This window comes from Phoca vitulina, unplaced genomic scaffold (assembly GCF_004348235.1).
Source record: "Phoca vitulina isolate PV1807 unplaced genomic scaffold, GSC_HSeal_1.0 scaffold1, whole genome shotgun sequence".
Lineage (NCBI taxonomy): Eukaryota > Metazoa > Chordata > Mammalia > Carnivora > Phocidae > Phoca > Phoca vitulina.
This window is the reverse complement of record NW_022589704.1, coordinates 60,446,238-60,459,070: the sequence shown is the minus strand read 5'-3', so window position 1 is coordinate 60,459,070 and position 12,833 is coordinate 60,446,238. Positions and strand designations below refer to the sequence as shown.

The 12,833-nt window shown below is 34.2% G+C and overlaps 1 protein-coding gene across 4 annotated transcripts in view; it reads right to left on the bottom strand.

Annotated features, from left to right (window-relative positions):
• The window catches only part of TLK1 (tousled like kinase 1), a 154,127-nt gene that overhangs the window by 61,184 nt on the left and 80,110 nt on the right, over positions 1-12,833 (bottom strand). For all 4 annotated transcript variants that reach the window (XM_032408318.1, XM_032408322.1, XM_032408325.1 and 1 more), the window contains one exon: positions 1,095-1,170. In XM_032408318.1, coding sequence (XP_032264209.1) covers positions 1,095-1,170 — 76 coding nt within the window. The remainder of the gene's footprint in view (positions 1-1,094; positions 1,171-12,833) is intronic.

Below are 12,833 nucleotides of genomic sequence, written 5' to 3'. Positions count from 1 at the left end.
ATTCTTGTGGAGAGCAGACCACAAAGAAATAAACATGGATTCTTAAAAACATAGGTTGAATCAACCAACCCAGAAGTCCCAATTTGGGACTGCTTTTAAGTGAGTTTTTAAATCTAAAGTTGAAACTATCATAACTAATATAACTTTACACTAAATAAAGCTCCAAGTCCACTAACCACATCCTGGTGGAACTACACTAAGACCAAAATTGAGCTCTGAGCAGACGGAGATACAAAGTACTACACATCTATAGAGAGATGCTAGAGTGACTTAAATGCTTCCTTCCACACAGACAGCTGCTGCGAATACATCCCTTGATGCCAGTGCCACATACAAGTACTAGTAAGCCATGGGTTCCTGGCCCCAGTCCTTACAGCTAAAGAGCGGCTCCAAAACATGTAATCACATGTATAAAGTCATTATATATGACTTAAGAGCCAATTTATTGTATTTAATTTTGAGTGGCCAAATTAAATGACAATACTATTTTGTTGTCCATTATAAGAGTTCTGTAGATGACTTGAAAATCATCTTCTTAGCCTATATCACAAAGGGCAGGTATGTAAGAAAGAATGAAGAACAGGTATGGAAAGAAAAAGATGATGCTTTAATAAGCAACTCAATCATTTTTATACAGTCTTTTTCTTTTTTAAATAAAAGGAATAAGCAAGTTTTTGGTACTTGCACTTTAAAGTGACATCTAAAGTTCTTATTCAAAGACAAGAAGCCATTTCAATACTGTAATTCAGATAAAGAAAGAAAAATGAAAGGTGATAAGGTAATGTTTGCCAGGTTTGGACATGACACTTGCCTTTCTAATTCTCAAGTAAAAAAAAAAAAACAAACAAACCGGGAAACGTCAAAAAGCCTAAAAACAGTAACCATACACTACCTGTGGTACAAAAGATTTCAATTTCATATTATTTTTTCTTCTGGGAAGTACATTTATAAACTATTATTAATGCATAAATTTATAATAGCTATAGAAATGATAAAAACACAATATGACTTTTACAGTTAAGCTATATTAATTGACTAACAATCAGATTAATTGTAAATACTTATTTGGCTCTGAAGGATTTTGCTTCACTTACCCTGACTACTTTCATTCTGGTTTTCTGCTTTTCTCTTTCTTCCTCTGGATGATTCCGATTGTTTCTTCTCTGGTGTCTACAGAAAGCAAGTTAACAGAATTTAAAGTTACAGTTTTACATACACAATTATTACAGTTAGTATAAAAATTATTTTTATTTCAAAACAAAGACTATTTTGTTCATTAGTGCTCATGCGATGTAAATGTATAGTTACCTATATACAATTTATTTAAAAGATAAAATTTCCTACTATGTAAATTTTAAACAAAGTATAGAAGTCCTTGTACACATTACTTGAAATTCACATTTATAGAATTTGACTTGAGATGGATGAAAAATCTGAGAGTAAGCAGCCTTTTAAAGCACCCTTCACTGGATTGGGCAAAACACAATAAAAACAAGTAAAGAAAAAAAACCCTATGTTTTTCCTATTAGTTTTCTATTATTCATACATACTTAGTTTATAAAAGTAAACTTGGATGAAAAAGAAAAGAGCAGAACTCAAACCCCAATATATATATACAATCCCTACAGTTATTATCTAACAATTAGAGCAAATTCATAGATTATGCTCTAAATCAGGGGGCAGCAAATTACAGCCCAATGGCCAAATCTGGCTAGCTACCTGTCTCTGTAAGGCCCATTATCTAGGCATGTCTTTTACATTTTTAAAGAACTGAAAAATTTAATAATTAAAACAATATTGTGATATGAAAATTTTAAGAAATTCAAATTTCAGTGTCCATAAATAAAGTTTTATTGGAACACAGCCACCCTCGTTCATTTATGTACTGACTATGGTTGCTTTCACACTACGACAGCAGAGTTAGTTCCTAGAGAGACTATATGGTCCACAAAGCCTAAAACATCTGGCCCTTTACCTAAGTCTGCAGATTCCCAACCCTAGATGATTGCTTATTCTCAAATTAGCATTTTCATCAGGCTAAAAAGCAAGTAATTTTTGTGGAGTCTGACAAGCTGTTGTGCTTAGTTAAAAACTAAAACTAAGAGCAAAAAGCACAATGCAATGGCACAAGGCCCTCAAATTCTAGAAGCTTGGCAAGTATGTCTGGTGCCAGAACAAAGAATGTTTGAATGAATGATACAACTTAAATCTCTAAAGGCAATGCAGTCCCCAAACAAGAAAGGGAAATAATCCATATTTCGTTGTCTCTGAGTAGTCTATGATTAAACAGTACAAATGACAACACATAACCTAACTTGTGTTGAGCATCTATGATTCCTCTTTAGTATTATCATGGGGATTTTAAGTTCTCTCACCCCCATTTTGTCAACATGATAACAGATTCAGAGAGGATGAAGTGAATGTTCTAGTGTCTGAATTCTTTAACAGGAGTTCTATCATCTCCCCATCTTACCCTCCCATTTCCTCATGCCTAGCATACAGTTATCACTTGATAAATACATTAATGTTAAGTAACTTATTCAAGGTAACCAGGATTTAAATCAAATTCAATTCTGTATTCCCAAGGCCTAAATGCTCTTTTTTTCTCTATATGATAGACTACATGCCCTATATCAAGAACTGAATGAATCAACAATACAAAAACATTTCAAAATTTTATCAAGTTTGTAAATAAAATTCATTATGTCCAACAAACTGCCTACATGTTTTCACAACACAAACCAGAGATCTTAAAGAAATCCACCCTAACTGGCGATCTACTCAAGAGGTAGACTGATGTACCAGCAATTTAGGGTAAATAGGTCATTAGTTATCAGACTCAGACAAATAATAACCAATCTTTTTTTTTCCTCAAAATAAAAATAACACCAAATTAAAAATTCTAAGCTAACATTTTTATAAAGAACCTTAAAATCTATCTTAAAAGATAATTCCCAAATAATGTTTATTCACATCCTTCCCTAATCTGTGTTAAAAAAAAAATGTAATTTAAGATCAAGAAAATATGGTTTTTCACAACAGTTTAATGTACTAATTTTTAAGCATGGCAGGATCCCATCTGAATTCCATCTTAAATCTTGACTAGCTACTTTTGAATAAACAACAAGAACAAAAAATCACATAAAATAACACAATTCTGAAAGTTATACTGGAAACATTTTCTATCTAAATGGTTCTGTATCATTTTCTAAAATATATTCCAAGGAACAGTGGATCAGTTTGGTTGAGAGGCTACATTTTAAATGCAGAGGACAGCAGGATGGTTCAACTGGGGTGAGCAAAGTTAGATTTATTTACCACAAAGCTTCTAAATGGTAACAGTCACTGGCTATCTCCAAAAGGGGAATGGGGTGAAAAGTTACAGTGTATGAAGAAATTCTCAAACTTATTTGGAATAACATTCATTAAACACTTTACTGAATATATATTTGAAGATACTTAAGGTCTTTTTTTTTTTTTTTTTAAGACCTATAGATTACTTAAGTAAAAACTTTAAGGCAAAATTTCCCTACCTAAATTTTAAATTTAATGGAATGGGGAAGTGGGACAGTCCTTTGAGGGAAATGTCATTTTGTTAAAAACAATGAATGAGAAAAACCCAAATGTATAATTATTACAGTTAAAAAAAAAAAACAAAAAGGCCAACAGGTTTACCTCCTTTAAACCAGAGAAGAATTTGAGGAAAGAGGGGGTAGGTAAAAGGATGACAAGACTAAAACTAATTTTAAGACTATAATGTATGACTAGTGCAGGTAAAGAAGCTGGAAATAGGTAATAAAAAACCAAAAAGTTGAACAAAATATAAAACAAAAAAGGAAAACCGAGATATAACTAAATTCACCTATAAAGTAAATGCTTCCATTATGAACACACCATATTCTGTCCCTTCCTATAAACCCTAATCTTTTTTCACCCATGTCCTAATATTACCACCTCATTCCTTACTCTCACCTCAGATTATTTTAGACTTGTTCTGTCATCCCAAAAGAACCATAATTTCCTAAAAAGCAAGTACCATGGGTCTCTGAAGCAGCACAGATTGAGACTAAGAATCAAACTCTGGGTCCATTATTTACCATAACTCTCAGCATGTTATTTAACCCAAGACTCCAATTTTTCATCTTTTTTTTTTTTTTTTTAAGTAATCTCTACGCCCAACATGGGGCTCAAATTCACAACCCCGAGGATCGAGTCACATGCTCTACTGACTGAGCCAGCCAGGCACCCTATTCTCATCAATTTTAAATGTGGTAATACAGGTATAGGATTGTGGGGATTAAATAAGAAACACACCAGAAACATACTTAGTACACCATCTGGAACAGTTGTGTACTCTATAAATGTCAGTAAGCACCCAATAAATTTTCTTATCTGAATGGCTATCCTATTATTCCAAATATCTGTGTACTTTCCTATTTCAAAACTTCAATCACATGTTAAATGATTAGCAGTTTCTTCCCAGTAGCTTATAAATAACTTGTAGGGCTTGCAAAATAAGTGATGTTTCCTCTTTAAGGTCCCATTCAACTCTCTTCTCAACTATAAGCCACAGAACGAGCAGTCTAGGCCCTAAATATTGTATCACTAACCTCAGGAAAAGGTGCATTAGTTTATTTTGTTTGTTTTAAATTTAAATCTGAACAATACCTATATTAAACAAAACAAAAATTCTCGGTGAAGGTTCTGCTAACAATTCTCCTGAGTCACTCATTTCTACATGGATTTAGGAATTTAGAACCTTGGGGATTTAGGATGTACAGAAATGTACCAAATATTTAATCTTTAAAATGGCTCATCAGTGAAGAAAAATTCGGAATGCTATCTGTGATTTTCAAACTGTACTCCCAAGATACCTTAGGAAAGGAGGTTGTGCCTCAAAAGATGTTAAAGAAGAGGAAAAGGGAAGGAAGGAGCAGGGGGCTGAGCTAAGGCTCTAGCCTATCAAAGACACATCCTTATCCTACCTCCACCTCTGTGCTTGCAAACACAGCATCCCTCATTTTAACACAATGAGGTCCCATATTAGACTTACTATGAAGAAAGAGTTCTAATGGCTTAAAAAAGATTTGAAAAACCACTGATCTTGACCAGTGATTTCCTAGAAAATCCAAGGGACATCAACCAGGCCAGCTTGGCATTTGCACAAGGTGTAAAAATTGTGCATGTTGCGTATTTTACAGAATGTTTTCAAGCTTATTACTGCTCTTGCTGATGCAGTCATTTCTTTCTTTTCTGTTTTGTTTTTTTTTTTATTGCATTACAGTTTACCAGAAAATAGAAGGCAAAATAAATATGGAAAGCAAAATAATATGATACGGCTTTATTTATTTTTAAAAATTTATTCATTTGAGATACAGAGCGAGCACAAGTTGGGGGAGGGCCAGAGGGAGAGAGAGAGAATCTCAAACAGACACCACGCTGAGCATGGAGCCCAACGTGGGGCTCCATCTCATGACTATGAGATCATGACCTGGGCCGAGACCAAGAGTCAGTTGCTCAACCGAATGCACCACCCAGGTGCCCCTGATTTGGCTTTTAAAGTAAAGATGGAAAGACTATCAGAATTATAAAAAGTCAAAGAATTATGTCATACAATGGAAGAGTGGTTAGGAGAAAATGATGAAAGCAGAGAGTGGTATTATTCAATTTAGCTTTATAAATGCTAATTTGTAATCATACCAAAATCTGAATGATTACTCTGGCATTTAAATGTTCTAAGATATTAGTTAGAATTTACATGGTATTTTCTAGCAGTTGAAAAGTATGTTCAAAAAAGAAAAACAAATCTAAACGACTCAAGAGGCGACAGTGATATAATTAAACTAATGCTTCTATTTTATTTGGAATTTAAGTCAGTGATTATTAAACAAGGTTTTCAAATCTAATATGGGATCTTGTTTTATCTGGCTCCTCGACCTATTTTTAAAATAAAAATAAATGTGTTTCTTCAATGCAAATAAGACAAAATATAAAAAAAACTACCATCTTAACACTGTCACAGAAGGAGGGAGATAAATCAGTACGGACTGTGCCATGATAACAGATAACCACCTCTATCAGCCTCCAAACAGAGATACTTAAAATTATTGGCATAAATGCATTATAGGAAATTTTAACAGTACGTGAAAAGATACCATCACAAAAGAGGAGGGAGTGGATGTTAAAATTTATTCTTTTTTTTTTAAAGATTTTATTTACTTGACAGAGAGAGACACAGCGAGAGAGGGAACATAAGAGGGGGAGTGGGAGAGGGAGAAGCAGGCTTCCAGCCAAGCAGGGAGCCTGATGTGGGGCTCGATCCCAGGACCTTGGAATCATGACCTGAGCCGAAGGCAGATGCTTAACAACTGAGCCACCCAGGCAACCCTAAAATTTATTCTTTACCTCTACCTTAAGTACAATTCATCAGCCCTGACTGGACAACAAAAAGAAAAGTCAGAGATCATCATCTCTATTAAATTACTACAGTTAATAGACACAGATATATTTAATCTCTTCCCATTAAATGAGAAAATACTTTAAAATAGAAAGAAAAGTGGGGCGCCTAGGTGGCTCAGTCAGTTAAGCGTCTGCCTTCGGCTAGTTCATGATCCCAGAGTCCTGGGATCAAGCCCCGCATCGGGCTCCTTGCTCAGGGGGGAGCCTGCTTCTCCCTCTTCCTCTGACCCTCCCCCCTTCATGCTCTCCCTCTCTCACTCTCAGATAAATAAAATCTTAAAAAAAAAATAGAAAAAGTTACTCTATTATTAAATAATATCCATAACAAAATATTCAATCCTCCGTCTTGTCAGAATGTATTTTTTCCAACTGATTCATTTAGGTACAGATTGGTTTCAAAAATACAACTCACTGGCTATTCCAATGATTCATAGAGTTACTCAGGTATCAAATTTAAGGTCACTGTACTTTGAACAAATGGCATGACAAATTTTTTTGCCTGAAGCTGGTAATGCCAATGTTCAATTTTATTCCATATTTCTAGGCAAAATTTGTTGAACTAGATGTAAGACAGGAAAATGCTGGAGAAATCTGTTACTTTAATGGCACATATCAAAACTGCACTGAACTAGAAAGGAAAATCTGGAGCTTTATAAAAATAGTCAATGTAAAATAGATGTTCTATTCAAGAATATCAAATGTACAAGATACTGTTTCTTCCAACCTTTTGCTATAAAAATTTGGTTAGAATAATGCACTGTAAGAAAACTAAAATTCTATTGTAAAAATTTCCTTGCTGCTTTGCATCCAATTTACATTTAGCTAAAACTATCATGAAATATGTACATCCTAATTCAAGGATTTTGAGCTGGCAGGACCTGAAATTCACAGTCTGTCTCTGCCCAAGAGTCAAAACTTTAATATGGAGAACTATTATTATCTGGAAATGTTTGCTTGAATCTTTGACACCTAAAAGAAGATCTTTGTTACATTGCTGATTTCAATATTTAATATAAAAAGTTTATGTATGCAACATTTTGGGATCTTATCATTAAATAAGAGCATTTCCTTGCTGTTTGAAGTAAATCCAATCAACACATCAGCAATTTTGAGCGTAGCCTATTTTCTGCTGTACTGCCTTTATTATTTAATAATATGTATGATCAAAGATGGTAGAGAGCCAATAAGATAAACTTGGGTAACTACCCAATGAAAATGTGTGTTTACAGGTTACTAAAACTGTGCCTGCTCACATCATTTTTAAAAGCCCGAAGGATTTTTACTCCCCTCACAAATAAGACAATATCCACAAGCACATTAGCACCTAAAAGAATTATATACTACCACAATCTTACTCTCAATTTTTAAAAGCTACCTTAACTTGCCATACTCACAGTCTGACTTCTCAAGCTCCTATCGTCTGGACCCATTTTAATTTGCATTCATGTATGTTTGAAGAAGCATACCAAGTCTTCAATACTGATGAAATGCAATTTTATTTGCCATTTTCTTACAATTCACAAAGCATAACTATTTCTTGGCATTTTCCCCCTTCTATGACTTTCCCTTGAAGGCTTTATTTTTGAATAGTATAAACCAAAATTAAAATAAAGTTGGACTTTCTATCCTATTCATATGATCTTTTAAGTTTTCAAATCATACAATCAGAATAAAACAGACATATAGAGCAACTGCTGTGAGAGGAAAAAGCAAATTTTCAAGATAACTTATTCTGGAAATGTTGGCATTTTGAGAGTACTTACAATAGTAAAATTTAGAACAGTGATTTCACAACTTTTCTCCCGGTGTGACACTCATGATGGAGTAAAACACTCCTGTATAATATCTCTATAGACATTTCCCTGAACATGAATCCCTAGATCCTTAAACAATTTATTTCTTTGGGATAGACACTTTTAAGAGTAAATGTTGTGTCACAGAATATGCACACTAAAGATTTTAAACATATTGCCATAGTGCATTTTCAAAGGCAGTATCAATCTACACTTCCACTGTGAGAATGCCCACCAATCTTTAAATATCTACCTGATGTGTTTAAAAAAAAAAAAAAGTGGTATCCCATTGTTATTCTCTATAGCAATACATATATAACCCCCAAAAAGTGAGGTTTTGTTTGTTTGTTTGTTTAAAGATTTTATTTATTTGACAGAGAGAGAGACACAGCGAGAGAGGGAACACAAGCAGGGGGAGTGGGAGAGGGAGAAGCAGGCCTCCCACGGGATAGGGAGCCCAATGCAGGGCTCGATCCCAGGACCCTGGGATCATGACATGAACCGAAGGCAGATGCTTAATGACTGAGCCACCCAGGCACCCCAAAAGTGAGTTGTTTTTTAAAAGAAATCGTTCTATCATTCAAATATTAGCATGGATTCTCGATGTCACTATACATCATAATCACTTACAAAGCTTTTATTTAAAGCTCATGCTGAAGTCCCCATTCCAAAGTTAACCATCTCTGGAGAAAGACCAAAGGAATCCTTACTTTTTAAAGAGCTCTGGGGCACCTGGGTGGTGCAGTCAGTTAAGCGTCCAGATCGAGCCCCATGCTGGGCTCCATGCTCAGCTCAGAGTCTGCTTAAGACTCTCTCTTCCCTCCCAAATAAATAAATAAATCTTAAACAAACAAACAAAAAAGAGCTCCAAAATGATGCCAATGAATTAGCAATAGGCCATCTATATATACAGTAGTAAGTCCTGTATAGTCCACATTGGAAATTGTCTAAAATTAAGAAATTATTCTTGGGGCACCTAGGTGGCTCAGTTGTTTAAGCATCTGACTCCTGATTTCGGCTCAGGACCATGATCTCATGGATCGTGAGATAAGAGCCCCATGTTGGGCTCCAAGCTCAGTGGGAATCTGTTTCAGATTCTCTCTCTCCCTCTGCCCCTCCCCCCACCCACACACGGGCACTCAGGCACTCTCCCTCTCTCAAATAAGTAAATCTTAAAAAAAATATATTATTATTATATTATTCTTAATATAATCTTCTATTAAAAATTAAAGACTCAAACTGTGGCATACAGCAGAAAATTCATTAGGATATAAGAAGTCCAATGGGTTGTCATGGTTACTCTGTTATTTTAGAAAATGAGAATTAATCATACTATGCTCTGCTGACATAAAAATATATCTAATATTTTTAAAACTCTACTATAGTATAACATACTGAAGCCAAATTTCTCAGTAATGTCAGCTTGTGCTGACTGACCTTAAAATCCAGACTAAAAGCAGTATTTATCAGATAAAATATTTGTGAAATGTTGTTAGTCCAGGGATATCTTGGATTGGCAAATTTGATGTTACTATAAATCATCTTAAATCTAAATATTTCCAAAAAAGAATACCATTTTTTTTTTTTTCAAAAGACTAGCTAGGATCATTTATCTAACTAATGAGTTACACATTATCTTAGTTATACAGAGAGAGAAAGTGTAGACACAGTAGTTGAGAGCATCACTTTGAAACAAAACAGATACTTTGGAATGAGAATTTTGACTATTAACTTACTATCTGTAGGCAAATTAATTAACCTCTCTAGGCTTCAGTTTCCACACTTAGGAGATGTGAAATGTAAAAGAGTTATAATCTAGCTCCACAGGTAGCATGCTCAAACTACTCTCTCTCCTCCATTAATGGGGTGGTTCTCAACCAGGCGATATTTGGCAATACCTGGAGATACTCTGGATACCTGGACTCACAAGTGGGGGAGGGGAGGTTGGCGGGGAGAGAGAGAGTGGGCTACAGATATCTAATGTGTTTGGCAGAGATGCTGATAAACATACTGCATTCACAAGACAACCCACCACACCTCAAGAATTATCTAACCCCAAATGTCAATAAGGTTAAGGTTAAGGAACCTTGCTTCGATGAATATATAAGAATCATTTGTAGTTGTTGACACAAAAACTACCTGTATAGTATGCTACAACTAAAGAGATGTTAGATTTATTCATTCAACAAATATTTACTGAGCATATACTATGGTCAAGCACTATACCAGGTTCCACTTTAAAAGTATCTTGGAATGACTTGGCATTTTTCTCTTCCAATCTTATTTTCATCATCAGCTTAGAACGTTTTTGTTCTAAAAAAACAACTAACCACTGACACTAAATGCATTTGTATAAAGGGAAACATTTAACAGCTATTTATTTCCTGGCTAAGTAAATGGGTTATAGAACATTATTTCAAGATTTCATGATTTATAATAAAGCGAAAGATTATCTACTCGGAGTGTATCAGAACTTCCAAGCAGGAAGTTCTTTCTCCTTTGAAAAAGTTTCCCAGTTGACTCTGACACACATAGTCCTCCACCTTTACAGAAAAAGACGCAGAGAGCCAATATCAGACCCACATTTGGTTTCCAGTTCACTTTTCCTTCCAGGACACTAAGGACATATATATTCAACCAAGATAGACCCACTTCCTTTGCTGTCCTATAACATATGTTAGGGTCAGACACTCTAACTTTTGGTGAATATAGCTTCTATAAGAGCATGTCCTTTAATGTACAGTGGTAGAATTAAATAAATATAGTTTTCTCTTTTTAAATAAAAGGAAATTTTACAAAGTAATTCCAGATATTTCACAGGAACTTTTAAATCTTTTAATTTAGAAGTATGATTATTAGTCTTATAAGGGAGAGAAAAAAACAAATTTAAATCCTCTAATGAGAAAATGTCTTTATTACTGCTATACACTATTTTGGATGCACACAGATTACTCTCCTTCAGGAGGACACTGTTATTACGCATTATATATTATATACAGAAACACTGTTATATACAATGTCTTAGTAAAACAATTAACATAGTAATACTAAGATTTCTGGTTTGGCCCACCTAACACAGTAAGAAGTAATGAGAAAATACTACCAGCACAAAGATAAGAAAAGATGGAGGAACCCATCAAGAAGAATACCACAAAAATCATTTATCAGGCTAAAATATTTTAGAAAAGAATGTAGGCAGCAGGATACAAAGAGTATTTCTTAAAATTGATGAGGGCAATGAACTAGTTTTCTAACAATCTTGAGGAGCTGAACAGATTTAAACAGAATAAAGTCAAAAACAAGGTAATTCACGTAGGGGAGGAATAGGCATGAAAATGTAACTTTCAGTGATACTTAACTACACATCACTAAACTCATTTTTCAAGTCTTCTTCTTTCTTACTGGGTATTCAGACTAAGACATTAAAAAAAAGATTTTTCTGGATTATAACAAATACATATAGACAAGTAAAACTTTAACGAATTTTTTTAAAAAATCTATCTAAAACCTAAAATTTAAGGTCAGTTTTACCTCTATCTTCAAATAGAATCATAATTTCCAATCAATCTAGGATACCTAAGTATTCACTGAGCAAACATTTAAGCCAAACACTATTAAGAGAGCAAAAAAGAAATATAAAAAGTAGAGATGGGTATGAGCAGAAACGAAATAAAAACAGGAAGTACTCTTACCACTCTACTAATTCAGCCAATTTACTAATATCAGAATATAACCCATTTAAATCAATTTATACATGTGTATGTGTAATTTTTAAATACCTACTTCAACAAAGGAGATTTTAGGTTAAAAATAACCTATTAAAGAACTCTATAAACAATTACCACTAGTCCTAGAAATGGAAATAATGCACTCCTAAAGTCAGGTCCAACCTAGTTTTAGGTCCAATTCCCTGGTGTTCTTAATTTCTACTTCATCCAAAATATGAAAATAAGAAACCATACGTAATGTGGTCCTTTGAAAATTCTTCTTAAAAAAAGAACAAGAAAAGAATTAATGAAGAATTAATGCTTCAAACTATCTTTAATACCATCACTTCAACTCGAATGAGAAAAAAAAAATCTCATTTAGGTTTCAAGACCACTTCTAGAAACTTAATTCAAATGACAAAGTTAATCAAAACTTTCATAAAATGACCTTCATTAATCAACATTAGAGGTAAATTAAGACAGTCAAGGCACCATATCATATTTTTCTCTCATTACAATCATTACAATTCTGAAAATGGATCTAAGTTTAAGTGTCTAGATCCAACAACTATCCTAGCTTCCATATACCTATAATTAAAATCCTTAATCCTAAATATCTCAGAAATCAAATGTACTTGGACCCAAATAAACAGTAATTCAATGCTAGTGGACAGAGGGTTAAAGAACTGGTAATTAATTACTCAAGAGGAAGGGGAAAAAAAAAACTGGCTCTAGAAAGAGAAATAATCTTTTTAAAAATGTTCAACACAGGGGTGCCTGGGTGGCTCAGTCAGTTAAGCGTCTGTCTTCAGCTCAGGTCATGATCCCAAGCTCCTGGGACTGAGCCCCACGTTGGTCTCCCAGCTCAGCGGGG